Source organism: Lupinus angustifolius, chromosome LG02, assembly GCF_001865875.1.
Source record: "Lupinus angustifolius cultivar Tanjil chromosome LG02, LupAngTanjil_v1.0, whole genome shotgun sequence".
Classification (NCBI taxonomy): domain Eukaryota; kingdom Viridiplantae; phylum Streptophyta; class Magnoliopsida; order Fabales; family Fabaceae; genus Lupinus; species Lupinus angustifolius.
Genome location: NC_032010.1, coordinates 1864725 through 1892052, shown reverse-complemented (window position 1 = coordinate 1892052; position 27328 = coordinate 1864725). Strand labels below are relative to the sequence as shown.

General features: G+C 32.9%; 4 protein-coding genes and 1 long non-coding RNA gene across 11 annotated transcripts; 2 read left to right on the top strand and 3 right to left on the bottom strand.

The window, feature by feature from the left end:
• LOC109331748 (nifU-like protein 1, chloroplastic) lies at nt 921–2719 on the bottom strand. Its single transcript, XM_019566438.1, has 2 exons — nt 2218–2719; nt 921–1329 (listed from the first exon to the last, which is right to left on the bottom strand). The coding sequence occupies exons 1-2, from the start codon at nt 2656–2658 to the stop codon at nt 1141–1143; spliced, it is 630 nt and encodes a 209-aa protein (XP_019421983.1). The 5' UTR covers nt 2659–2719; the 3' UTR covers nt 921–1140.
• Nucleotides 1341–8151, top strand: LOC109331774. The gene is made up of 3 exons (XR_002105845.1): nt 1341–1764; nt 5487–5489; nt 8141–8151. It is a non-coding gene; the product is annotated as an uncharacterized LOC109331774 (long non-coding RNA).
• LOC109331655 (nodal modulator 1-like) lies at nt 4068–17670 on the bottom strand. Of its 7 annotated transcripts, XM_019566299.1 has the most exons (27): nt 17502–17670; nt 17236–17301; nt 16492–16578; nt 16240–16296; nt 16005–16069; nt 15601–15770; nt 14233–14294; nt 13973–14056; nt 13185–13344; nt 12502–12617; nt 11602–11730; nt 11185–11256; nt 10924–11019; nt 10766–10843; nt 9818–9946; nt 9205–9381; nt 8849–9052; nt 8644–8757; nt 8300–8541; nt 7275–7320; nt 6948–7196; nt 6430–6660; nt 6032–6123; nt 5218–5446; nt 4778–5134; nt 4570–4643; nt 4068–4465 (listed from the first exon to the last, which is right to left on the bottom strand). In XM_019566299.1, exons 1-27 carry the CDS (start codon nt 17610–17612, stop codon nt 4360–4362), a joined length of 3603 nt encoding a protein of 1200 aa, XP_019421844.1. In that variant the 5' UTR covers nt 17613–17670; the 3' UTR covers nt 4068–4359. The 7 variants fall into 7 exon arrangements, with proteins under 7 accessions (XP_019421844.1, XP_019421858.1, XP_019421853.1 ...); XM_019566313.1 differs by lacking the exon at nt 9818–9946; XM_019566308.1 differs by lacking the exon at nt 10924–11019.
• Nucleotides 19756–24573, bottom strand: LOC109331723 (DEAD-box ATP-dependent RNA helicase 24-like). Its single transcript, XM_019566404.1, has 5 exons — nt 23873–24573; nt 21849–23077; nt 20938–20977; nt 20059–20461; nt 19756–19967 (listed from the first exon to the last, which is right to left on the bottom strand). Exons 1-5 carry the CDS (start codon nt 24480–24482, stop codon nt 19922–19924), a joined length of 2328 nt encoding a protein of 775 aa, XP_019421949.1. The 5' UTR covers nt 24483–24573; the 3' UTR covers nt 19756–19921.
• LOC109331756 lies at nt 25617–26622 on the top strand. Its single transcript, XM_019566452.1, has one exon. The coding sequence runs from the start codon at nt 25857–25859 to the stop codon at nt 26481–26483; it is 627 nt and encodes a 208-aa protein (XP_019421997.1). The 5' UTR covers nt 25617–25856; the 3' UTR covers nt 26484–26622.

Here is a 27328-nt window from a genome sequence, read left to right as displayed (position 1 = left end):
TATCTAACCTTACACATGAATATTTATTCGATATTAAATATCGAAGGAGCTAATTTTTGACCCTAGATTATATATTAAATTTTAATATTTTCAAAAATCTTATTCCACATAACTTGTTTTTAAAATTTTAACTTCACTCTCTAGCTTTTATTAATTAATTATAATAATTTTAATTATTACAGAAACTTAATAGTAGATAAAATTAGCATAATAAGTTCAATATATCACAATATAGTTCATTACAAAAAGTAAATCATAAATTGATTTTGTGAACCTTCACCGTGACTTGTAAATATCTCTACAACTATAACTCATTGTTAAATATTTACAATTAGCTCTTAAATCAACTCGACCATTTTAAGATTTTGGTGGTTCTTTTATACACTTTAATTATCCATGCCTTTGAGTTGTTCCTTAATGAAAAATAATAAATTTGTTAATTTTCTAAAAATAGTTAACTACCCTCTCTAGTCTGAATAAATTCATTATATTGCACAATATAGTTCAGAACTAAAATCTATAAATTGGAAAGTGTTTCTCTCCAATTTGTTGAAGTTCAATGACTATGAAGCATTCAATGTTCTCCAAGCATTAATGATGAATCAGAAAGCAAAGACAAGAACCAAGATAAAAGTCTGAGCCTATACTTTAAAGTAGAGATACAAAGAGTGTAACATACCAACAAAACATTGGTCTAGTGGTGTAAGGTCTCCCTAGATCCCCAGAACAATCAAAAGGTCAAAGTTTCAACTCCTAAGAGCGATACTTGTTGGGAGAAACAGTCACGCACTTCAAAAGAGATTAGTTTCTTACAAAAAAGGTGAGGGGATTTACCTTTATAGTACCAAAAAATATAGCCAGGAATAATAAGAAACTAATTCAATAACACACTTGTAAAGATCCCGTAGAACAATTTAATGTAAAAATGCCAAAAGAGTAACTTTCACACATGCCCTGGCAATATACATATATCAAATCATGATTGGCAAAGGATCCTTAGTGAACAACAAAAGATAGATCATCCATGACCATATAAAATTTCATAATGACCTTTACATTTCTTTTACAGTATATCTGAAAAGGTGAAAATATGACAGTAATTATAGAAAACAGCATTCAAAATAATAAGGATGAATGATCCTATGTAGAAAAGGTAACATTTAGAATATCTGGAAATTTTTCCTTGATAGCAGCTTTGATTCCTGATCCAATGGAGTCAGGGCCAATATACTTCACATGACACTCCCCACCTTCAATAGATAACACTTCTACACTGCCTCCATAATTTTTAATGGCTGGTCTCAATATCTCAAGATGATTATTCACTGCCTATAATTGCAAATCATATGCTAACTATCAACATCATTTCTATATATAATTCATCATCAACTCAACACAAAATGAAAAGACAGAAAAATGATGCTATTAGCACTTCTAAATTCTAATGACCTACTTTATTCTCTATTAACTGATGTTTAGTTAGATATTTGGGTAGAATGGGATGTCCATTATATAAAGTTGAGAAAGATGTCTATACACCAACAACAGAGTAGAGTTTTTACTCTATCTATTGACCTGTGTCTTAATCATCATTGAACTATAAACAAAACTTATACACATGAATAAGCACTATTGTTTAGATATCTCGGAAATCGGAATAGAGTGAATAATAAGTTGATTCCTTCATACCCAGAATTGAGATGGGGGAAAATAGTTATGGAATGGAATCCATCAAGTTCCATTATATTCAATCCTATCCTAATAGTCACCTCATTCATCACTTTTATGAGACCTTCTCTATGTTAAACCAGATACATGCTAAGTGATATAATGAATCACATTTGAGAGATACATGAGGTGAATGAAATAATAGTATAACTATATTCTATACAATCAAACCAAAGTAACATTCTAGTCTATTCATTTCCATCAATCCAAACTCTATGTGTTATGTTGCTGCAATATTATTACGGTCACTACTACAACCACAATTACGGCATGACATTGAATCACAATGATACGGCCATATCATACTGCAACACTACACATATGAGGCCACATCCACATTAGATTCGAAAATATTTTTTTAATCACAAAACATTTCACATCGCAATTGCCGACACAATTACAGTAATAATCGCAACTGCATCCAAACATATATAATTATAGAGCAATTGCAGTTTAAAAACGGTGTATAAAAGAATTAAGAATTAGAACCTGGACGGTTATCTCGGTTGGTTCCTGATCAAAAACTTGGCGAATATCCTTAACAGCATCTCCGAATTTCTCCTTAAGAACACGTTCAATCCCCATTTTCATAGTAGTAGTTGAACTTGGACAACTCTCACACGCTCCTTCAAGTTTCAGAGATATAACGCCGTCTTCAACGGAAACAACATCAACGTTACCACCATCGGAAATTAAGTAAGGACGAACGTCTTCTAGAACAAGGTCAACGTTTGTGGCAGTTAGGTCAAATTTCTGAGCAGAGTATAAATTATTGTTGGAGGAAGATGATGATGATAATTGAAATGATGTTGTTTTTGTTAAGATTCTGTTTGGTTTCGGAGTTATGGAATTGAATAGTGGAAAGTTTTGATGATGTTGTTTTTGAGTGATTAATCTGGTTATTGAACAAATTGGGGTTAGCGTCGTCATAGAAGAAATCAAAGAAAAAAGGATATATCACAATACAAACACAGTGCAATGAATGGACACCACTAATAATAAGAAAGAAAGAAAGTAAGAGAATGTTGAAACAATCAATAGCCCAATTAATACGCCTTTTAATATGTTTTTTTGTTGTTGGTATTATCAAGTGTATTTTTCATTTTTTTGGGTAAGAAACTAATCCTTTTAGTTTTATGTCATTCTTAAGGAGTGTCATTTTCAAGAATCGAACTCGGGACATCCAGTGAAACCTTACACCACTAGACTATACTTTGTTGGTCTTTTAATATGTTTAGGCTACCTTCTGGTCATTCTTGTTTTTTCATAAACTTATTTTTCATAATCATAATTCTTCTTATTATCTAATCCTTCTTTGCATCTTATTGCAATTTGTGTGAAAAAATGAGTAATTGTTGTGTCTGGACTCTCAGTTTCTATAGAAGAGGTGATGAAAATGATTGAATTACATTTTCTCCCATTAAATTGGAGTATTTATTAAGTTTTTGCATATAGAATGTAGAAAGCTATATTTATGTCTAATTTAAATAATTTTGACCTTTAAACTAGATTTCATATATTTAAAATTTTATTACGATTTGGAAAAGGTATTACCATTCCATTTGCTCATAATAAAACACTACAATCATTAATAGCATGAATCTATACATTAAACTTTTTGTTTATATTTATTTATCTTTTAATTGTTAAATTATTATTTATTAAATGAATAATATTATATCTTTTACTTTTATATTTGATAAGAATTATCTTACTCATATAGTGTACATCCATATTTTTCCTCCGGAATATTAAATATCATTTTGATTTGGGTGTCATAATCTACCTCACAATTTTATATTTTATAATAAGATATGATTTCTCTCTTCCTTTCTGCCCTTAAGATCCCCATTTTCTTATAAGAATAAGTACATTAAAGTTCTTATAGAATGAATATTCTTAAATAACAATCTCATGAAATCTTGGACACCAAATTTGGTGTAATGTCTATATTTCTTTGATTTATTCTTCATTCGACCATAGGGTAATTATCATCATCATCATCACATCCTTCACATGAAAATTGTTTAGGTGAAAATATATAGGTTATTATTTTCACTAGTTGCTCCTCAACTATGTTAAAAAGATCCTAAATCCTAACAAAAGAGACCACCCCACTGATTATATAGCAACAGACATACATCTAGAAACCCCTAGCTCAATAATCCATGAGCACAGTTTAAGTGTACATCAAACACTTGCATAATGACAGCATAAAATTTGTTTAGTAAAATAATTATATATGCATTAAAATTAATGTAATATATAAAAATTAAAGCTACTTAATCAAAGGATGGATTGACATAATTTATATTCTATAAAAAGTTATTGCCAAAGTGTAAAAGTTAATATAATTTAACTTGATGTAAACAAATCTTTCTTTCCATGCATGTCAAAAAAATCATTGCCACAACAAATACACATCACTTATACTTGCATTTAAGTAAAAAAATGATAGTGAGAATGAAGGGAAAATTAGTAAATTACATTGTATTCTATTTGATTTGGTCCTCTGTGGATAAATAAAGAGAAAAAAAAACATTGTTACTAATCAGAGAAGTTGAATGATGTCAAACTAAGTCAACTAAGTGCAGTTATGGTATTATGCCTGAAGTGGTAAGAAATGGGATTTTAGTATGTCTTCTTCCGCAATGTTGGTTTTTTCACATCTCTTCTTGAACTTGCACTAAGTCCTGGTGTGGGTATATCTACTGTGGCATCATACCAATCCTTCAATCTTCATTTAGAGTTAAGGGAATGAGACCAAATAAAGGTACATGGCAATACAAGTCCTAAAAATAATTGCTGTTAAGGTGAAAACAACAGGAATATCAAACTTACCTTGGGATACTGAGAACAAGCGCAATAAATAGAAATCCAACTACAAGAGTTAATACTGGTGCCGGAGTTAACTCCTGCATTATATAAAGAAATTAAGAATGAGAAATATTATGTGTGAAAGCAACCCAAACAAAAAGTAAAAAGTTAATAATGGAAAATGAAAAAGGTATTTGGGCAAAAATGGAAAAAGGTGGAGAAATGAAGAAACCTGTTTCAGGTGATCTTCAATAATTCTGTATCTCAGTGGACCGACATGGATTTGAATATTTTTCTCCAAATCAACCTCAATGATATCAGATTCAAATTTAAGGGAGCTTGGAGGGAGAGCAGATCTAAGTTGTAGAAGGTGTCTGCCCTTAGATAAACCCTTGACTTGAAAGAAATTGGAAATTGGCAGGGGGAAGACGGATTCTATCTTTGTCGAGTCACTAGCTGACTTGATTTCTACCATTAGGTGTTTATGTAGTTCATCTGTAGTGTTTCCTTCAACGTGACAACTTACAATTGTTATTTCTGGCTCTTCAAAAACTATAAAATCTAAGCCCTTAATATCCTCGGTTCCAACCTGGGAAACACCAACCAGAAAGCTTAGACCGGGATTTTGCATATTGACAGAAGAGCTAAGACAGATAGCAAATAAGAACTAACCTTGACAGAAACAGAATCTGGAGATGCACGCTCTATATTAGAATTGCCCAAAACATCCCTTTTAGATACTTTTACAACATAGACAGTATCAGGATGTAGTCCTCTCAGACGATAATTTCCAGAGGAATCGGTCACAGTTTCCTCAAAATAGCCTTTTGACTCTGCCCGGGCTTCAACTGAAACTCCTCCTTTGGGTTGGCCTGACAACAGAGTGACTAAGCCTGTAGCACTGTAAGATTTGATTTACCTCAGCATCTTTCAGAGTAAAGTAAGTTAAAAAGTGCATATGCAGAGAAAAGGAGAAAAGGTTACATGGTATACACTATACAGCAATAAACTGTAATTTCTTTGTAAAAATATAAATAAGACAAACATGTCCTCAGTCGGTAGGTTATCAAATGAGAGAAGGCAGGCAGTTATTGTGCAAATACCATATTTATAGAGAGAAACAATGAGACAGGGTATATAAAACAGAGAAAATAAATAAACAAAGACAACACTTGAATTTAACTTTTACAGAAAAATAAATTATTAGAAAATAAAAGAGAGAACACCTGATGACAGGAACTTAACACAGCAAAAACCAATCCAAAATACACCATTTGATTATGTTATATAGTTTATTTCAGTGATTTTAAAGAAAATGGTAGACCAATATTCTTTTCCACAAACGAAAAGAATTAAACTATATTCTATTACCGGAAATACCATTGTCATAAAGCTAAAAATGCTTGAAATGCAGTAAACATGGACATCATGGTTGCTTTGAATCAAATGATAGAAAGAGAAATTTGGTGAAATAACAAAATTAAACCTGTAAGCTACGCGTGTGGCCTGGAAAATTACTTCTTTAACCTCCCCTGCTCCAAGCTCTATTGCCTGTGATGGAGGTGAGAAAGCATACTCCTAGGAAATAAGATAAAATGTGCTGAATAAGATAGTTGATCAAGAAATCGGTTCAGCAAAAACAAACATAATTTTAATCATCACCAATATCTAAAAACCCAATTCTCATTTTGTCAACCACAATTATGCTCTTCTCTCTTTTGTGGGTATAGATGATTTTGTATGCATAATCAAATCAATTAACATTGTGAACTCCAAGTGCAGCAGCACATGAACCAGAGCTAATTGACATGAAAAGTCATGTATATCAAGTGAACAAACAAAAAGTAGAATGCAATATTGTAACAGTTATGTCCATTGAAGTACCTTCAAAACAGGACGTAAGTAGAACATTCCAGGGAATAAATTATCAAATGGGAATGTCCCTCCAACCCCAGACACTGAGTTGTTTCTATAGCCATTGTCACCACTCAACGATAAGAGAACAGAAGGAATGGGTTCTTCAGCATCGTCTATGTGATGTATGCGTACTGAAATTTGACTAAGCTTCTGACAACTAAAGGAATGAGGCTCAACTTGTTTTATATGATAACCAGGCTGCAAACAGAATCAGACAAATAAATAATCAAACAATGTAGAGCAACATGAGGGCAATCACAGGGGGGAAACCTACTTAAGTGGCCTTTTGTAGGTACTTGGATTTTTACCTTTCATTAGATGATACACTTTAAAGTCTTAAGCAGAGGTAGAGAAGATTCAATTAATAAAGGAGGGCAGAAACATATAAACATCTTGGGTAAGTAGGGAAACTTTACCACTCCGCTTAAGTATTATATTTTAATTTTTATTGTTAAGTAGTTTCACAGTTATGAGAAATAGACTACCTTTGAAGCCTCAACATTGTAACCAATATCATCATACAGAGGACCAGTCACATAGGAGCCATCAGTACCAGTTGTCGTCTCAAGTACTAATTCACCACTTTTAAGTGAGGCAATGCTGCTATCTCCAGCAGCAAAAACCCTGATATCAACACCAGAAAGAGGAGGTGAAACTGATCCTTCAATATATACTCCCAGTCGACAAGAAAATGTAGGAACATAAGCTTGACAATTATCATCTGCTACCGATACCTACAAAATAGAATTTTCAAATGAAACTCGGTGCTTGTCTCAGAAAAACAGTATACTAACTGATCTTTTAAAACTCACATGATGTTCTCTAGGATAAAATAAAAATTTCTTCTCCCCATCATTCCTGCAATGAAACAAAATGAATAATTCAAGTATAAAATCAGGCATGATTCAGCACTTAAATCAGTTTTGTTCCAGCTATAAAGAGAGAGGAGAAAAGAGATAAGGAATCATCAATCAGTGTAATCAATAATAAATACCAATATAATTTCCATATAATCAATATGAAAGGAGAACCAGCATATAAAACTGCCAGGTGGCAACTCAATCTAGCTTGTGACATTGTGTCATCCAAATTTTGACATGAGTTACAATTTTTTAGTACCAATTGTCATGCTTGCATAATAAATTATCACAAAAAGTTTAGAATTCTATTATGATCTCACAGCAACAAACAACTCGAACTTTGAAGTTTTATTTATATCTTATTTATAGAAACAATTCAATAGCATTTTATTACATAATACAAAATTTAAAAATTTTAAAGTTGTCGTTCACTACAAATAGTTCAAGTATTCAACATTTGATTCTTCATTAACATGTTCTATATAATTTATTAGTATCTCATTACATAATCAAACATTTCAATTTTTTATTTTTTAACTTCGTGAAAGTCACAGTTGCTATTTTAGTTAAATTGTCCACACAAAAAAGTAACCAGGCTTAAGCCTACCAGAATTATAAAAATTATTTTTAGTTAAAATGTTTAAGCTTATGAGAAAATTAGACACATCCAACACATGCGTTAAGATTTACAACAGTTTTCTGAAAGGATGTGATGTGACTTAATAAATTCAAAATGGTACAAAATAAAGTGGTTGAAATCGTGGTCAGAGTTAGCATAAATGGCATAACTGTACTTTATTATTAAAGGCTATACACAGTCCATAGTTACAGGATTTATGGATAAAGATGTAATGAGAAAGCTAATGTGTATTCACATAAGTGGTTTTCCTCTCTGATCCTATCTCTATCAACAAAAGCTTCCAGCGAAGATAGATATTTAATGGACATTGTTCAAAAAACCAGCCAGATAGACGTACCTTGAGTCCCGAGGAACAAAGGTAAGCTTTTCTCCAAGATTGACCCAAACAGAATACTCAAATATAGCAGTATTTGTTTGATCTTTCTCATGGGATTTAAGTATGGCCTTAGCAGAATCAAAAGAACCAATTCCATCCTTTTGAATATCGACAACTATATTCTCAGGCAATGCATTAAGTGAGCTAGACTGCACATTTATTTGTCCTTTAAGAAGATATTTTTCTCCTTTTAGAGAGATGGGCTACAAAAAAATAATTTAAACATGATATGAGAAAATCCTAGAAAGAACCAAATATAAATGCATAAAGTGAAAAACAATTATGGCTATCTGAGTTCTCCGTACCGATAGATTAGATGTATCAATTTTCACAGATGAGCTCCCAAATAAGATGCAAGAGTCAACAAAATTAAATTCATGTACTCCAGGATATTCTATACATATATGCTGGGAACCTTTCTGCAGATAGCACAAAAGAATAAAGATGAATTTTTTGAAGCTGTAGTTTCCTGGCATATCTATTTGACCTATAATTGTCGGATACAAATACCTGAATCTTCAAATTCACAGTTGACCCATCTGGTTGAGTAATGTAACCATTAACCTCATGAGTGGAGATAACATTGACCCAGTAGCCTTTTTGAACAAACAAAATTCCTTCCAAGTCTTCAGCTCCAACGTTTACATCAATGAAGCTCTGCTCCCAGCACCAATTATCTTCCAAGGTCACTGAATCAAGGGAACTATGTTTGACCTAAAACAAAAGTTATTACACAGTGAAAAAACAATTAAAAAACAAAACAAAAGCAGTAGAAAAATTAAACTAGAAGCGTTCAGGTCCAGGTGGTAAAACTTAAAAAACGAAAGGAATCACAAATTAAAATGGGAATGCAAAAGAAGGCAAACCTCAAGCCTGTATTTTCCAGGAATAACATCTGAAAAATGAAATTCACTACTCTCGGTAGACAAGCGAATTGTCCTTCTCTCTTCATTATGTTTATTAGCCTGTCTCACAAGAGTCACAGATACAGACGGACCACATTTCTCCTTGCAGGTTACAGCACCGTGAATATTGACCAGAGTCTATAATCATGCACCACACAATCAGTATAGAACAATGTTTATGAAAATATTGACTTTATGCCATATAAAATTGGGGCCTGCATCATGGTCATCATGTGGGGATGGGATAAAGATTCCCAAAGGAAACAAATGGGAAGTAAAAGAAACTTAATAGTAATAAAATACAAATTTGACAATATAGGAAAACCATAAATAATTAAAAAATCAGGTTTGTAAACAATCTTAGAGACTTAGTTATAAAATGCCATCTGCATTTTCATATCGCTGAGCAAATTGTACAATGCAACCACATGACTTATAATTATCTTCTGAACTATGTTGACAAGGGACTCAGAAAACAGTTCAGCATGCATTTAGCATAGAAGATTTAAGTGAAAAAGAAGACAAACTATAAAGCATATAAGACAACCTATAGTTAAAATATATGAACAATTACCTGTGAAAATTGAACATTCAACAATGGACTTTTGACCACAACATCAATATAAGATGGCAAAAACAAGAGTCCAGGAGCATTCTCGGGAGAAGCAGCAATAGCTGACAAGCGATATTCACCAGGCAGAACCTAAACAGTGAACATATGAGTTACACATCAGTAATAAGAAAGGAACAATCAAAATTCAGCAGATACTTTAAAAACATAACTAAAGAGAGAAGCCAAATAAAGAAAATTCATACTCTAAGGAACTGCAGCTGCTGAAATTTATTTTTCTACCGAATTGACATAAAAAATGTGCCATGTTAACCAAAATCTCTCCTTAACAGGGTACTTTTCCTATTATAATGGTTCAAACAACTATATAAGAATAAAAAAAATTGTAAGCTCAAAGCTGAAGCTACAAATTCCCAGTTTTAGCTAATATATATGGTTATAGCTTCTGGGATAAGAAGCTCAGGTCATTAAAGAATCAATGGCAATAGACAAAGTATTGTAACAAATTGTTCAGTCAAAAGTTTTAGAAACTTCCTGTTGAAGATTGTGATCATAAGATAGATAAATACAATAAAAAGGTCATTAAAGAATCAATTCCCAGTTTTAGCTTATATATGGTTATAGCTTCTGGGATAAGAAGCTCGGGTTATTAAAGAATCAATTGCGATAGACAAAGTATTATAACAAATTGTTCAGTCAAAAGTTTTAGAAACTTCCTGTTGAAGATTGTCATCATAATATAGATAAATACAATAAAAAAGGCATCCAAGTGCATGAGGCTCCCACCTAGTGGGGTCTGGGAAGAGTAAATGTATGCAGGCTTACTCTCACAAGCGTAGATACTTTTTCTAGGATTTGAACCCATGACCACCAGAGCCAATAATGTCCCTCACGATATCAGGAGACACTGACAACAAAAGTAAAGATTTATTGCACTTTCAGTTAACATACCTCAAAGCAGAAGTTTCCATTTCCATCTGTTTGTTTCTTTTGCGGTTTCACATTCTCAGGTCCATGAGTCAAAGCAACCTAATACAATTAACAAAAAAAAATCAAAATTGGTTAAGAATTCAACATGCAAATATTACAATATTAATACCTATGCACACCTTTGCTTGCAGACCAGCACCAACCATCCTAACTGAACCACAAATATCATATGAAATGGCATTAATGTCTTCTATTGCAGCCATATTGGGCAAAACCTGAGCAAGCAAACGAAGTTTTAAAGGAGAGCTATGACAACAGCATTTATTTCATTATTACGAAGTATTAGCACAAACCTCAACCATACAACAAATTTTTATCATCATACTAAGAGCAATATATGAAATTTAGATAAATCTGATAAAAAATTTATGATATTTTACCATGTACTTCTCCAACTTCTTGAATTTGTAATGCTCCTTTCTGGCCTCTATGGTATAGTGCTTAGATGTAACCTAATAAATTCAATATGGAAATAAGAAATGGTAAAATAAAATTTAACCATAAAAAAGTTCAAACAATTAAAGATCCCAGCACAATATAAAATGATTAAAACTTCTAATGCAGACCCCTCCCCCCCAAAAAAAAAGTATCTAGGAAATTAAATTAAATTTCAACATAAATAAATAAATTGACAGAGAACTAATTTAATGAAAGCATGAAAGAAAGGTGGGGGAAGACATCATTGAGACAAAATTCTAGACTGGAGAAGATAAATGAAGAATTGAAAATCCAGGAAAACCTAAAAATAGTGCCTCATAATGAACACAAATGAAGCACATCACCCTATATTGTAATACCTGATCAAGCTTATAATATCCTTGATTGTCAGTGATAGACCTTTCATGACCATCCACTGTGATTTTAACACCCTCCACTCCCACTTCATTTCCATCAACTACACGGCCTCCAATGGAAAATCCAGTTACCTGAAACAATTAAAAATGAGAACAGATACTTGAGCAAAATAACATATCTATAACAAACAGAAGTACAGAACAACAGATACCAATAAAATATGGAAACTGATACTACACTAAACTTTGACATAAAAAAAATTAAAGCCATTCAGTAGTAGTATATATATTTGATACCTAGATGGCTAGATGTTCTCCAATTCCAATCATAATTCTTTTCTGTATTAGTTTTTCTTCTTTATTTCTCATATCTTTTCAGAGGCATTATGCACTTCTAAATTCTTTTAAATGATGGCCATAAATATATTCAACGCAACTGATGGCAAGCAATTTTTCTTCCATCAGCATTTACAATTGCTAATCATAGTGATCACCCAGCAGTTGCTAACTTTACTGGTTATGCAGTGATCTTTGAGTAATTTGACGCCAATAAAGTATGATCATGCTGCAGTTAGTAGTTAATTCAGAAAATGAAATGTCATTTAGAAATTATAAATTAAAACACATTAAATGTATAGAGTAATAGACTAATAGTATATGCTATATATAGGTCATTATCTGGAAAGTGGATGCAAAAAAACATAATGACAATCTATTATTTTGAAGGATTTTGAAGAAACATGACAACATAACAGAATTCACATTTCTTTTCATGAAAGTTTAGTAATGCATAATTGGAAATTTTGATTTACCCCATATAGACAGAACATATTCATTTTGAAAGCAGAAGGAAACAAATGCAGATAGTAAGTATAAGCCACATTTTTATACATATAAAGGTACCTGAAATTTCTGAGGCACAATTACATGTTGATGCTTAACATTAACTGAGACGCTGGATGGCAAAATATCAAATATTGTATTTTCACCCTTATAGTAGGGCACAAGTTCATAACTTCCTGTAGATTAATAAAAAGTATGAGCACTAAATTCAAAGAAATAAGTTGTAGCAGCATGTAACAGAAGAAGCAATTTCATGCATAGCAGAATGATAAATAATCAATCCACAGAGAAGAGTATTTTATATGATCAGAAAATTGAATAGCAAGTTAGCAACTGTGAAGTAGGCAAAGTGCAAGAAACAATTTGAAGTGATATTTCACATGATCAATAGCCATGAGAGACTAATTGCAGTACACATGAATTGTGAAGTTCCTAGAATCATGAAAACAATGCTCATCTCTATCCACAAAGAATTTCAAACTGGTTTTCATTCGAAGTTAAATGCACAACTACAAACAGGAGGACAGAAAAACTCCAGAAAAAAACTTTCTTTTCTGTCAATGTATAGGAATCAGCAATTCAACACTCACTGTGGGACAACTTAACATGTTTTAGAATAAGCATTGCATATGTTTGAAGTTGCTAATCATAATGATCACCCAACTTCAGCAGAAAAATTTCCACAAACACAGACTCACACCAAAAGGGGGAATGAGCGAATAAGCATTCACAAAGGGAATTACCACAAGGTATTGAATTGAATGTGAACTTTCCATCAGCATCTGATACAGCGTGACAGAGGGCTGCTCCTTGTCTTGGACCATTAGCAGAACCGTGCAAACATTCCACCTCAGAAACATCATCTGAATATAAGAAAATATGAACTCCTAGTATTGGATTTCCCTGAAAAAGGATGAGCAGGAATGAAAGAAATACAAGAGGGGGGACTCAATGAAACTGTCTGATAAAAAAATGAAACACATCAAACCATAATGGAAGCTTAGGCTGATTGAGAGTCAAAACATCCCCAACTCAATCATACAAATAAGAATATATGAAGTAGTTGAGGCAAAATGGGTCTCTGTCACATATAAATGGATCTTTTCACTGAATTATATATTAGAGTATATGACTATCATGTTACAGAGAATATCTAGAGGATATTTGGATCGAGATAAATCTCATATTATCACGATTATATCTTAGATTAATATAGACTACTTTATAAGATCTCTTAGGATTGAGATTACTTTGTATCACATTTTATGATTTGTTTCCTTATTCGATTATGAATATAGTATTAGTATAAATAGGGGTTAGTGGTCAATATTATGCCGTTTCTATCATATTGTTCATATTAATATCAATACAACTTCATTATTTTGAGTATCCTTCTTCTCCTTCTTACAACTTTAGTATTAATATCAGTATTATTATTTTGAGTATCCTTCTTACATCTTTATTATAATTCTAAAATTTTCCGAAAAGGATGAACAATTTAAATAAGATATGTATCTTTAACAAACATTACCTGAGCAACAACAAACCCACTGATACTATGCCCAGGGACAAAGAAAACATCGTCAACTACCACATTTCCAAAGCCCAATTCCACCTGTAGGAAGCGCATTATTATAAAAATAGGAAGCATAATATTTTTAACAATAAAAGAAATGTTATTAGATGAAAAGGGGAAGAATATGCAAGCTCATCAAATGTATTGAGACTGAATTGTGTCAAAGAGAAGAAATGAGTATGAACACAAAGCATAGCTAAATATCAAATTCAGACCTGTGTTGAACCTTTAACTTCAACTTTCATATCAGGATTTGAAGCATGCAGTTCATATTTTCCTGCACATCAGGAGTATTGTGTATTTTTCTGAGCAATTTTGAAGAGGCAATAGAAAATAATGAAAATAACAGCAACAACGGATGAATAAAAACCAAATCTCATGGATCACATAATCATTATTCTAGAAATAATTCACAAAGGAATGAAAGATATAACAACAACAAAGTTTCCCCAATCTAATTACCAAACTAGCTTTCATTCTAACATCTCAGATCTACCTTAAATCCTAAACCGTAAACAATATTAATTATACATATCTTGCCTTTCTGGCCAATATCCTCAACTACATATCAGATGTCAACCAATTATTCTAGTTTACATCCAGTGACATCATATTTTCTATTGTTGAAACTTGAAACCAATTTTCCCAATATGTTAGTCATTTGAATCTATTTTACTGCTTCGTTACATCTATTGATGGGCCTATAACCCAAGGATTCCACGAAAGGAAGGAACATGACAAGGGCAAGAAGGGAATAATAACGAGGATCACTATCTCTAGATATCATCCTTGTGTTTCTATCTTTCAACTAAAAAATTAGTTCTGGTTAGTTTCTGAGTTGTTTATAGGATTTTCTTCAGTTGTAAGTAGCTAAGCTCCCTCTGTTTGGTGGATTTCTATCTAATAAATTTCAATTCATATCAGTGTCTAAAAAATATCAATATTATACTGTATACACAATAGTTAAAGTAAAAGAATTGCCTTGATGGTGGAGCCAGATCCAGAGGTTAGGGGAGCACCAGTAATCATAAAACCTTATAATATAAATACAGTTTAATTACTTTGCAAGTGGTACAGTTAGAGTACATGAAGTGCAAGTGCCCAATTTCAAACCCCCGGAAATGCATTCTCTCCCCTCACCTTAAAAAAGTGCCCATAAAAAACGCCAAACAACTACAGAATAGATAAAAAATCCAAATCTTTATTAAAGTGAAAATTGAACACACCTTGCTTAAAAAGTTTCAGGGTAAAAGTGGAAAAATAATGAGTACATATGACAAAGAAGAAGCGGCTATGGTCGACTAGCGTAGGAGACGGGCATCAGTATTAGTTTCATACAGTTACAGAGTTGGCATCTTGCCAAACATATGTAAGAGGGTTGATAATTAATTTGTGAAAACATTCTTCAATCTAAGGCATTGAAAAGGGGGTATTATCTATCATTAGGGACACTAAAGTGTCTGTTTTTAATACTTGTGAAGTTTTGATTTTTTCCTAATTACCTACTCACAAGTACCTAGCTCTGCACCTATAATATAATTCAAAGACAAGATCCTTGCAGATGTGAAGGTATACTTCCTCACCTGGAATTATATTTGTAAATAAGTAACTCCCAGACTGTGAGGTTAAGACAGAAGAGAGAAGATCCCCAGAAGGAGACAATAGTTCCACTTTTACATTTGAAGGACCTCCATTTTTAACCGAACAGCTTCCTCCACCTACAGCTCCCACAACTCTACCAGATATAGTGAACCTACAATATACAAATTTCTGCAGGTAATTTTCAAATCCAGAGCAAGCACAAGCATAGATTTAGAAGGTATTAGAATTGTGCAGGCTAGCCTAACTCAACCCCAAAAGCAAGCTCATAGGGTGAGGGATGCCTAAGCCATATAAGTACTGGCTTTGCCATATTCCCCACTGATGTGGGACTTATCTTAACAGCAAGACATAAATTTCATCTTAAAATATCAAATTAATAGCCCACCCTGTGAAACGAAAGTTTATATCCTCATTGCCATTACAACCGTGGTTGTCAACCACTACGGGAACCTGGAGGGATAAGAAAAAAACAACAAAGCCAATGTCAGAAATCATAAAATACTAAGAATACTCTTCAGACATTACCAGCATCCAAAAAAATGGCAAGTCTGTCATGCATACAGATATGACATAAATGGGGGGAAATAAATCCCTTTAAGAAAATTATATCAATAACTAACCTTTTCTGGATCCCATGACCATCCTTCAGGCCCATTGATTTTAATTACAAAGGAACCCTGCAGTGAAAATAATTGCGCTGAGAAGAACTGGACAATGTATTCACATCTAAGGTATATGTGTGTGTAATGGTACGAAAATAATGTGTATGTACATATATAAATACATATAAGTATGCATGTATAAGTCTTCACACCTCTAATCCTCTATTGACAGAACAAGCCTATATGTACACTAAGTCATCCAAATTTTACCTTGTCATACACTGGAATAAAATAGTATCCATTTGGAGCACATTGTGTGCTATCCTTTACCAGCCCATCCAGTGTTTGAAGCTCAACCTACAGCAAATGGATCAATTAAATGTGTGGAGTAAAATTTCAGGCAATTGCATCATATCTAAAAAACCATGTGTATTCCTTTCCACACATAAAATTGCATTATGTATACCAATGCATCCACATCCCAAAAAGCATACCATAAAATACAAAAAAAAATTGACTTATTATGCATGTCTTGTGTTGTAGCATCAACATTAAAATTTCGATAGAATATTTCTTACCTTATTTTGTTCCCTATATTTTAGACAAACTTGTATTTCCCTTAGTCCATTTTTATACTATATAATGTACATCCATGCAAATTGTTATCAAAGGATGAAAACTACATTCAACCTTGAATTAGAAGATGAGCGAATTTGGAAGGGGGGAAAAAGGGAACATGTGAAGTTGTTGAAAGACAATGAGACAAAGGGGTACAAAGGCATTGCTCTCCAAATCTTTCCTAATCATTTCACCCCTTGCTTTTACCTGTCTTTCTCTGCCTCTAGAAATTTAACTAACTTCATTTTATCTATTATTCTAACAGTCTCCTCCCCACATGCTCAACTCACGTAAGACACGATTATACCATCTTTTCTACACTATCACAAGAATTTAAAGTCGCCAAAAATAAAAATAAAAAACAATGATGCAAAGTGTCTCAGTTTACAAACTGACCGTAACATGAGAATAATCCAACTTAGAATCAGTTTGTTTTCTCGACTTCACCAACGAAGAACTCGCCTGCAAGATAAGTTAAAAACAACCGAATTCAGCTCAGAAAATAACAATTACGATAAATACAAATCACATGATGAAATTTATTAACCATGAAATTAATTATTTTCCCCAACTTGAATACCTAAAAAATGAACATCGCACTCACATAACATTGAAGTTATATGAAATCAAAGAATCAAATGAAACGGTTTGAAATAGTATACCTGAACAAATCCACCGCAACCGTAGATGGAATCAGCAGAAGTATGAGAAATGGAAAGAGTTGCGATGAAGAATATGAAGAGAAGAGAAGAGTGTGTGAATGGTGTTGACATTTTGGAATGTGAGATTGGGCGATGAAATCAACCCAAGATGAGTTAATAAGATCTGAGTGAGTGAAAGAGTGAAGGATATATATATATAAAAATAATTGCGTCATTAACTCATAATCTTATGGGAATTAATTAAATAAACATTTACTTTTTGTACTTTTGGAAAAAATAGAGTTGTTATTGTTATCACAATAAAATTAACTATTAATACTATGTATCATAATGGTGAAAATACAATTCTCATGCTTAATTATATATTTTATAAAAGTCATAAAGTTGAGATCTTGGATAAAAAAACATGAGGGGAATAGGTTTCATACTTTTTAATATTATCTTATTAAATTAATAAATAAATTAAGAATCTTTTAATAATTTTTGTGCCACGTATGAGTATATGGGTACACATCTGCTGTCCCACATTTTGTGCCACTCCATGTGCCATGAGTTGTGATTGGTCACAAAAATATATTTAAGTTAAAATTTAATTATTAAGTATTTTTCTGACCAATCACAAGCGCATGACACATGGAGTGGTACAAAGTATGGGACATCAAATGTACTCCCGAGTATATGCCTCCACTATTAGACTATTCGTTACAAGAAACCATCATTACTCAATAATGTATGCATATAACAATTGTTTTCGATATAATTTAATGATAATAATTAACCTTTTATCCAATTAAGTAGAGTGAAATGTATGAAATGAATGACGGTCATATTGTTATTTACTATAAATTATGATAAAATTAAATTATATTGAAAACTTTCAATACACTTCAATTACAAAAACTCATTATGTAATAATAGTAAAATAAATTATGAGGAAAATATATAATAACAATGTATAAACCTTTCTATAGACAACATATGAATATTATACTCATAAGTTATATATAATTTTAAAATAACAAAACATTAGAATATACAAAATATTTATTTAAAAATAAACTTATCAATGTGAGAGTATCAACAAGCTAGCATGATGATATCCACCATTACTCGACTTTAATACCTAAATATAGATGTATTTTTTACGGTCATAATTAATATGTACTTTATATAGTATTTATTAATTTATGTTCATGTTTTTTTAAATAAAAACTACACTCACAAATAAAAAAATAAAATGTGTCATTGTGCCTTTATTATCAACTACTCTCACTCATAGATTTTAAAAAAATTAATAAGTTAAGAACATCAACTACTTTATTATCACTTGACTGGTATTTATTCTTAGCTCCCACAATTTATTACATATTCTTATATTTTAAAATAAAATATAATTAAGTATTTAAATAAATTAAGTATACTGTAATAAATAAAACACTAGTACTATACTAAATGATTCATTATTATATTACATAAAAAGAAATAAATTAAATTAATCACTAATAAATAATTTAGGATAAAATAACCTATTATTTTATTAGATAATAAAAATTACTGCATACAAAATAAATTCATTTGAAATCATCAACTCACATAAAAAATAATAACCTCGCATTAAGGATGGTAATGAAAATCGAATATATGATACCGTCCAAAACTAATTTGGATTTAACTTAATGAGAAAACCCTTTTGAATTTTAAGGAAATTTGGTTTCAAGTTTTGGGTTAGCACCTGATTAGCATATGTGATTATGAACAAAAAAAATCCTTCCTACTCAACTATTGCTCAACCTAGTGGGATGTCGTGAGATCTGATTGCTCTCATAAATGATACAATATCCTTGTATTTTTATATTCATAAACATGCATAATTAGGTATTGTAAGAAACTATTAGTAAAATTATAAATAATCTAGATGCATGTTCTGTTTTCTTTTTACATTTTATCATGTGTCAAACTGCATGGAAGTTAACTTGTTTCTTCTTCTCTCATCCTTACATTTTATAATATGTTAAACTGCATGTAGGCTGTTGCATTCTAAATGATATAGGATTCAGGTGGATGCATGTTGGGTTCGATTTACCCTAAATTCAATAGGTCAAGGATGATAATATTGTTTTCAATCCCGCTGATGGTGGGTAAACACAAACCCGCCTCCGATTGGTCTCGTTGTCATTCCTGGCTGATCTATGTAATTGACCACACTTCTTAGGATGAGAGTTCATTGTTTTCTTTGGTGATGCAAATTGAAGACTAAAGCCATAACTTAGAAGCTAGACTAATAAGAAATTTGAAACTATAGCATTAATTAACAATCTAACATTATCAATACAAACAAAACCAAATCAAAACTTTACCTAGAATACAGTATATAGAGTTGTATTCATACATTGGGAAATGATGCCATTCAGTGTGACATACTATCTATCCCAACCTGATGCTCTTCGCCTTTCTCTAGGTTTGGAACTGCAGCAAAAGAAAAACAATAACTTCATTAGCAAATAAATAATTACTCATTGAATACATGAGTCAAGTTCAGCTTAGAAAAGTAACCCACCTATTTGTGCTCTTCTGACCAGAATTTACTCCAGAGTTTCTACTAGTGGTATTTACTGTGGGTGTAGCAGGACTGGATGAAGAAGTATTCTGATGAGTATTTATATCCCCGCCAATCGATCCACCGGATACAAAGCCAGTGAGTGCTGGTCTCTTTGCGGGAATGCTAGCATTATTAGTGAATCCTTGACTTTGAGTGGTTGATGAGGCAGCAACAAAGTTATTCCTAAATTGTGACATAACTCCTGACCGTATAGAATTTACAGCGGTAGATCGACTTGGAACTGGGTTAGATGGAGCACTGTTGGACTCTGGATTATATCCAATACCCAAGCCAAAATCAACTCCACGCACACCTCGTCCGCTGCCACCTCCACCACCTCTCCCTTTGCCTTTTTTCCCTCCTGCACAACACATCACATTTTAAGACAGTTTCTCCAATCAATTATTTGCCAGTTCAAGGTTTGAATGCTGAACATAGATGGCAAAACAGGCTGCGGGAGGGCATATAAATTTAGCCCATTTGCCATGCCTATTTGCCCATGGGTGTAATGTAAGAGAAAAAAGAAAAAATTGAAGTAAGATTATGCTGTAACGCCTCAAAAAAATGTGAGTGATGTTTTTTATTCAACTTCATATAAATACCAAAGTCTATTTTAAAATTGTTCTCTTGAACTATTTTATTTAATTTCTTTTTATTTTGTTGTAGGAATTTTTTTCTTCTTAAATTATTCATCAATATCTACGGGGCAGCCTGCATGCCCATTTTAAAACGGGAAGGGCATGCAGTTTTGTTCGTTAAGGCAATGCAGACATGCCCACGTCCACCTAAGCATATTTATTATTCCAAAGGCATAAAAATGCAAGTCACATTTCATACCTCCTTTTCTTGCATCACGTTTTGACCTGAATCTCCCATCCTATTGAATTACAAGGCAAATGTCATATAATTTCAAGATACAAATTGAGATCTGAAGCTTTTAGTGTGATAATAAAATATTAAAAGGCAAGTCTAAATGTGTCAAACAGTAGTGGTGGAAGGGGTACAAGAAAAGGGAGTGGAGTGAAGATATAAAGATGAAGATAGTGTAGCAATTTTTCAAGTACAGTGGTAACTGGAACTTATGAGGAAAACAAAAGTATTACTAAAAGTAAAAGGAACCTCCATGATATGGCCACTTTCATTATGAAAAGTTGTCATTGAAATATTGTTTTCCAAAGCCCTCCTAAATTACCAAAACCAATAAATTTGACTTCTTTTATTATTAGTGAGCCAACCCTATGGCTGCATTAGGTTCAATGGCTATGAGAACTAATCTATTATTCTTCCCAAAAATAAAGAAGCCAAGATGTAAAGGCCAAAAACTCTAGCAAGGACTGGTTGAACAAAGATAATTTGTCACAAAATGTCAATTTTGTTCTCATCCAAATAACTCTTACGAGACGCAGTACACCGAGGATCAATATGCATGTTCTGATAGGTTAAGGGAGTCAATATTAGTGAGTTTGTAAGCCGCGGGTTTTATAAACTTGACGCATAGTTGGAGGGACAACAGACAAGCTAAACCTTTGTCAAATCTTTATGACATAGATAGACTCAGACAATATGGTTGTTTTTGACCCACAGTTTGGAGGGGGTTCCTTGCATTTTAGCCTTGCTATATGGGTCAAAAACAACAATCACATCAATCAACAACAATTATATGGATGGGAGTCTGTAAGCGTGAAAATTGGTTGCATAAATGTCAATACATGTTAATGAAGAAAAAAAACATCATAAATGGCAATTACCTTCATAGCAAGATCCATCAACTCCACGGATACATTCTGACCGGCAGTGATTAAGCTATTAACCAATTCACCAGCAAATCGTGCTTCTTTCTGAGTTATAAGTGTGTACGCAACCCCATCCTTGTCACCAGCACGGCCTGTTCTTCCAATGCGATGCACATGCATGTCCATATCTTTTGCAATATCAAAGTTCACCACTGACTTAATTGACTTGATGTCAAGACCACGAGCAGCAACATCAGTTGCAATAAGCACATGGTATGTGCCAGATTTAAACTTCTGCAAAATATCCATCCGAGAAGCTTGATCTTTATCACCATGCAGGGAAGCAACTTTAAAACCTCTCAGAGCCAATTGTGATTCAACTTCATCTACAGCAGCTTTCTTGGAAGCGAATACTAGGGTATCACCTTGATCAATCATTTCAGGCAGCTTCTCCAGAAGCCATGGCAATTTTTCAGAATCAGAAGGAATTACATGAACAACTTGAGTAATATCTTCATTTGCCATTCCCACCTCCCCAACTGTTACTCTAATAGGATCAGTAAGGATTTCCCTGGCCAACTTTTCAACTTTATGAGGCATTGTTGCAGAGAAAAGTAAAGTTTGGCGATCTGGCCTAATCTGACCAACAATCGACCTTACTTGTGGCTCAAATCCAAGATCAAACATCCTATCAGCCTCATCAAACACCAGGTAAGTTGCTCTTGTCATTGTCAATGCCTTCATTTTTAGCATGTCTATCAACCTGCCAGGGGTAGCAACAACAACCTCGCAGCCCGCCTTGAGTTCTCTGTACTGCTCAAGTTTTGACATTCCACCATAGACAGCAGATACACGTATACCATACGACTTTGCAAATTTCTTGGCCTCCAGATATATCTGGTGTGCCAATTCTCTAGTAGGTGCACAAATAACTCCTATAGGACCCTCCTCCTTCTGAAGTTCCGGCTGATCCATGATATGCACAATCATAGGAAGCACAAAAGCAGCAGTTTTACCAGAACCAGTTTTCGCTATACCAATGATATCTCTACCAGAAAGCACAACTGGTAAAGCTTGGCATTGTATAGATGTGGGCTTCTCATAGCCTTGCCTTTTAATAGCACCCATAATTTGTGTAGAAAAACCACAGTCCTCAAATGTCTTGACTGACTTAGGAACATCAAAACCCGATACACGAATGGCCAAACTTTTCCTATATTCATTTACATCTTGCTCGCTCATGCCTGAAATACGGGGTAAAACACAGACAATCATTAGTTAATACACAACTTTAAGTACACACAATTCTGCAAATAGAGTTTGTTTTGTTAGACCATAACAGAAGCCCAAAATCCAGGAAGAGATCTCCATCAAATCATCAATGTAATGAGTGAAGAGCCACAATGGTGGGTCTGACACTAACACCACATTTATGAGTATATGGATTTTCTCAATTATATACACTTCACTGTACTCAATATGAAACTTCAACACTAACCCTTGTCTTTCTAGCATATTTGTGTTAAACATTAAAATATGACAGAAGAAAAGTCATAAACAGAGACCAAGATTATCGATAACACTCATTTCAATGGGAAAAGGAACGATAGAATAAATCTACAAGTAATACATAATCAACAGAAATCATGGCTTTATGTTATGCACCTGAATGAGTAAATAATCAATTTTAAGCATCATGGATATTAGTCCATAAATTAACATATTAATCCCTAAAATTATAACACACGGAAGACCAGCTTGAGTTTTGACTAAACAACAGCTGTCATATAAGTAACTAATATAACCAATGCTTACAATTTCAAGAACTAAAATGGCAATTTTCTAAGGGACTAAGGGGTGTTTGGAATATATTCTAAGATAAGCTTATTTTCATGAGCACTTGCAAAAAATAGCTTATAACATTCTAAAAACTCAATTCCACTTATTTCAACAAGTCTATGAAAGAACCTTTTTAGCTTATCTATGATTCATGCTTTCGAGCTCGGTACTATAACAAAGGCTACTCCATGTTAAATTACCTGAAATTGAAGGTGTCTCCTCATAAAAATCCTTATTAAAAGGTTCATAATCAATAGAACTATGATCAAGTGCAGGTATAGGTTCAATTTTCTTCTTATCAATAACAATAGGATTATCATCAGAATCATACTCCACTAAACCAGCATCCACAGCTTTAGCAGCAGCATAAACCTCTTCATCCGAATCATACCCCGCGTGAAGCGCATCCGAAGCAAGTGTCAACCCTAAATCCTTCTTAGCTCTCAAAAAACTCTCCATTGGATCCTCTTCATCATCATCCTTAAACCTATCTTCAACCTTTTCTTTCTCCTTCGGCCGCGGCGCCGCCTTCATCTCCTCGTGAATCCCTTCCATGAATGCATCCAAGGGATCAATTTCACCATCATCACCACCACCAGAAACACCAACATCGTTGTTGTTGTTGTTTCCGTCGTTATTGTCGTCGTAATCGATGTTGTCGAGGTCGGTGTCTTCGTGGTTGTCGTGAGCGCCGCCGTGACGGGAGGAGGGAGGGACGTAGAGTCGTTGAGGAGGTTGAGATTGTTCGAAATCGAAGGTGGATTGACGGTGAATGCCGAAACCTTCGAAACCGAATTTTCTCTTTGACATGTTTGGGTTTGTTAGAAAAAAACACAGAGTAAGAGAAAACCCTAAGAAACTGAAGAGGGGAATCAGTTAAATAAAAAGACAAGTGTGGGAGAGATATTGTTAATTAACAATGATAAGATTCAATTATTAGGAGCTACACTTTTTAGTATTAGTTTCTTAATTAAAAAGATGAGAATAATTTTTTAGTACTAACAAAAACTAATAATGATTAAAATTAGGGTATTGGAATTTAGAACTTTGCATGGGGTGAAATTGTGAATGTGAAAGTCATGGGTTTTTCATTTGCCACTGTTTTTTTTATGGGTTAGAACAAAATATTTAAGTTAAATTTTTAATAATTATATATTTTTCTGATTAATCATAAGCAAAGATAGTAATATATTTTTTGGGATAAAAAATGTTCACGTGATTTACATGGAAACTGATATATCTTTTTACTCATAAAATTATTTAAGTTACATATGTCACAATGTGATACTTTATTTATTAATGATTGATTTACAAGTGATAAGTGTCACTTTTGTGAATAGAAATTTTTTTAGAAAGATTTAGTAGGATAATATAACATTATTCGATTTATTTTTTTGCAACATGAAGATGAATTAAATACTTTTAAGGTTCTTTCACAATATTTTATGGTTCATAATTATTTTATTATCGTTCAAAAAATGATTTGCAAATAAATCCTTAGACTTGAATGAATGGGTACTCGAATTAGGGTTGGTCCATGATTGTATAAGAACACAAAATGGGTAAATATTACTTTGTGGTTTCTCTTACACACCATTACACCAAATTAGTAGAAATCCCAAGTTGATTATATAGACCATTGGACTAATTGACCATATATGGGGTTAATCAATAGGAATTTATTTAATTGTTTTTACAAGGATAAATATTTTTTTTTGTTACTATTAAAATTATCCTCTCACCTTTTTTGATAAGTAATTAATCTCTTTCAAGATATATGACTTCTGCTCTCAACAAGTGTTACTCTCAGGAATCGACCTTTTAGACTTCATGATAATCTACCTGAATCTTATATCACTAAACCAATATTATAAATATTTTGTCACAACATTTTAAATTGCTAAAGTTATTTAAATATAAAGTTTTGCAGAGTTGTTTAACCTAACTACTATAATACTAAAATTGATGTTGTAAACTTTTTGTAGTTGATAATAAACAAGGTTATGAACACTATTCTCTAAACCTTGTTTCATTAATCTTACCAACAACTATACTCGTTTTCTAATTATATAACTTATTACTAACCTGTTAACAAGTATCATTTAATTATAACCCTTAACCCACACCAGAATATATACTCATAAGTTAACCTACATTCTATTTTTAGTATATACTCTTAAAAACATGTTTCAATGCTCTAAAATAAAACCCCATTTTGCTCTCACTTCAACTTTTCAACCTTCTCATTATCTTTCCACTTTAGGACACTTTCTAAGGAGAATGAACAACATGGATTTCACCAAAATCCTTCTCCTCATTGTTCCAATCTCTTCTCTTCTCATATCCACAAATGTGATGCCAACAACATCAAGGGCAAGTAGCCTTATAAGCATGGGCAATATCTTCAAGGATAGAGGAAAAACTACACAAGTTATAAGGGTTAGCCCTCAAGTCATTTTGTTTTGTAAAGACACTGATAACCCTACCCTTTGTGTTGAGACCATTATCCCATATTTCCAAGACAAATTTAACCTCATAGTGGCCCTTGAAACTGAGTTTGAGACTGCCCTTAACCAAAGCTTGAAGATTTCTAATGTCATAGCCCAAGCACTTGTTCAGCCCTTTAACAAGTCAACTTCTGCACTTAACATATGCAAGTCACAATATAAAAACATTGTGGATACCATTAATGAAACTGCAGAGTTGTTGAACCAACAAAATATTGTTGATGTTTATTACAAGTTTTCTACTATGATGGTAGATACATCTTGTGAGGAGGCTATTGTTGAATCTCATGAAGACGAAACGTGAGAACCCGTTTGTTGAGGATTCTCAAATTGTTTATCAGAATTGCTTGATCATAATGGATAGGATAATTAGTGATCATTGTGAAAATCTTGCTGTTAGTAAATGGTTATGTAGTGTTTCTTCCTTGGTTATGTTATATGTACAAAAACTTAGGCTACAATGCAGTGAAATATAACAACCTCTATATATATTTGATGAGATGTTTTCATTATGGATCTCTAATCTGGTTCTTAGTTATTGTTATTAGATCAAACTATGTTCATTTTGCACATGTCAGTGACACCATCCATACGAAAATGAATACACCAAAAATATTATTTCCATTGAAACAAGATGATTGCATTTCAGCAAAGCAAAGTTTCTTGCCAGCAAATGCTATGGTGGAGAAAGTTTAGCAGAGGTAAGAGAGGAACATGGGTTAAAACTTGATCTATAAAAAGATACCAATTATTTTAGATAGTATTAGGTACTTAAAGAATCAAGTTGAGTAAATAATACCCAATTGTTCACTTTGTCTTTCTAAATTGTGATTTATAAGAAGAATTGGAGTTGTGAGGAAGGACAGACTATAAATATAGCACTTTGGGTCCATATAGATCAAGAACTGAACATAATCATCATGTATTTAGAAAGAATGTAATTATAAACCTGGGATATGGAGACCCTTTGGCTGACTTTTGTCCATATTTCCTCCATGACCAAAAATCAGAAGGTACCCTGAACTCTTCAGTTTACTAGCATTCTCTTCGACCCTCACCGAGACAACGGTTTTCTGAATCGTCTTCCTGCAACATGCACATCATATATAAAACTTGATAAGTTTCAGTTTATGTAGGCACATGAAAAAC

Excerpts from the sequence above, each read along its gene's own strand:
- LOC109331748 (XM_019566438.1), bottom strand. The coding sequence starts at position 2,658 with ATGACGACGCTAACCCCAATTTGTTCAATAACCAGATTAATCACTCAA. Across the intron at positions 1,330-2,217 it reads CAACCGAGATAACCGTCCAG|GCAGTGAATAATCATCTTGA; the intron begins GTTCTAATTCTT and ends TTGCAATTATAG.
- LOC109331655 (XM_019566299.1), bottom strand. The coding sequence starts at position 17,612 with ATGTCAACACCATTCACACACTCTTCTCTTCTCTTCATATTCTTCATC. Across the intron at positions 14,057-14,232 it reads AAGTTAAAGGTTCAACACAG|GTGGAATTGGGCTTTGGAAA; the intron begins GTCTGAATTTGA and ends CGCTTCCTACAG. Across the intron at positions 7,321-8,299 it reads TTTGTTCCTCGGGACTCAAG|GAATGATGGGGAGAAGAAAT; the intron begins GTACGTCTATCT and ends GTTTCATTGCAG.
- LOC109331723 (XM_019566404.1), bottom strand. The coding sequence starts at position 24,482 with ATGTCAAAGAGAAAATTCGGTTTCGAAGGTTTCGGCATTCACCGTCAA. Across the intron at positions 23,078-23,872 it reads GGAGACACCTTCAATTTCAG|GCATGAGCGAGCAAGATGTA; the intron begins GTAATTTAACAT and ends CCCGTATTTCAG. Across the intron at positions 20,978-21,848 it reads TGATGGATCTTGCTATGAAG|GATGGGAGATTCAGGTCAAA; the intron begins GTAATTGCCATT and ends GTAATTCAATAG.
- LOC109331756 (XM_019566452.1), top strand. The coding sequence starts at position 25,857 with ATGTTTCAATGCTCTAAAATAAAACCCCATTTTGCTCTCACTTCAACT.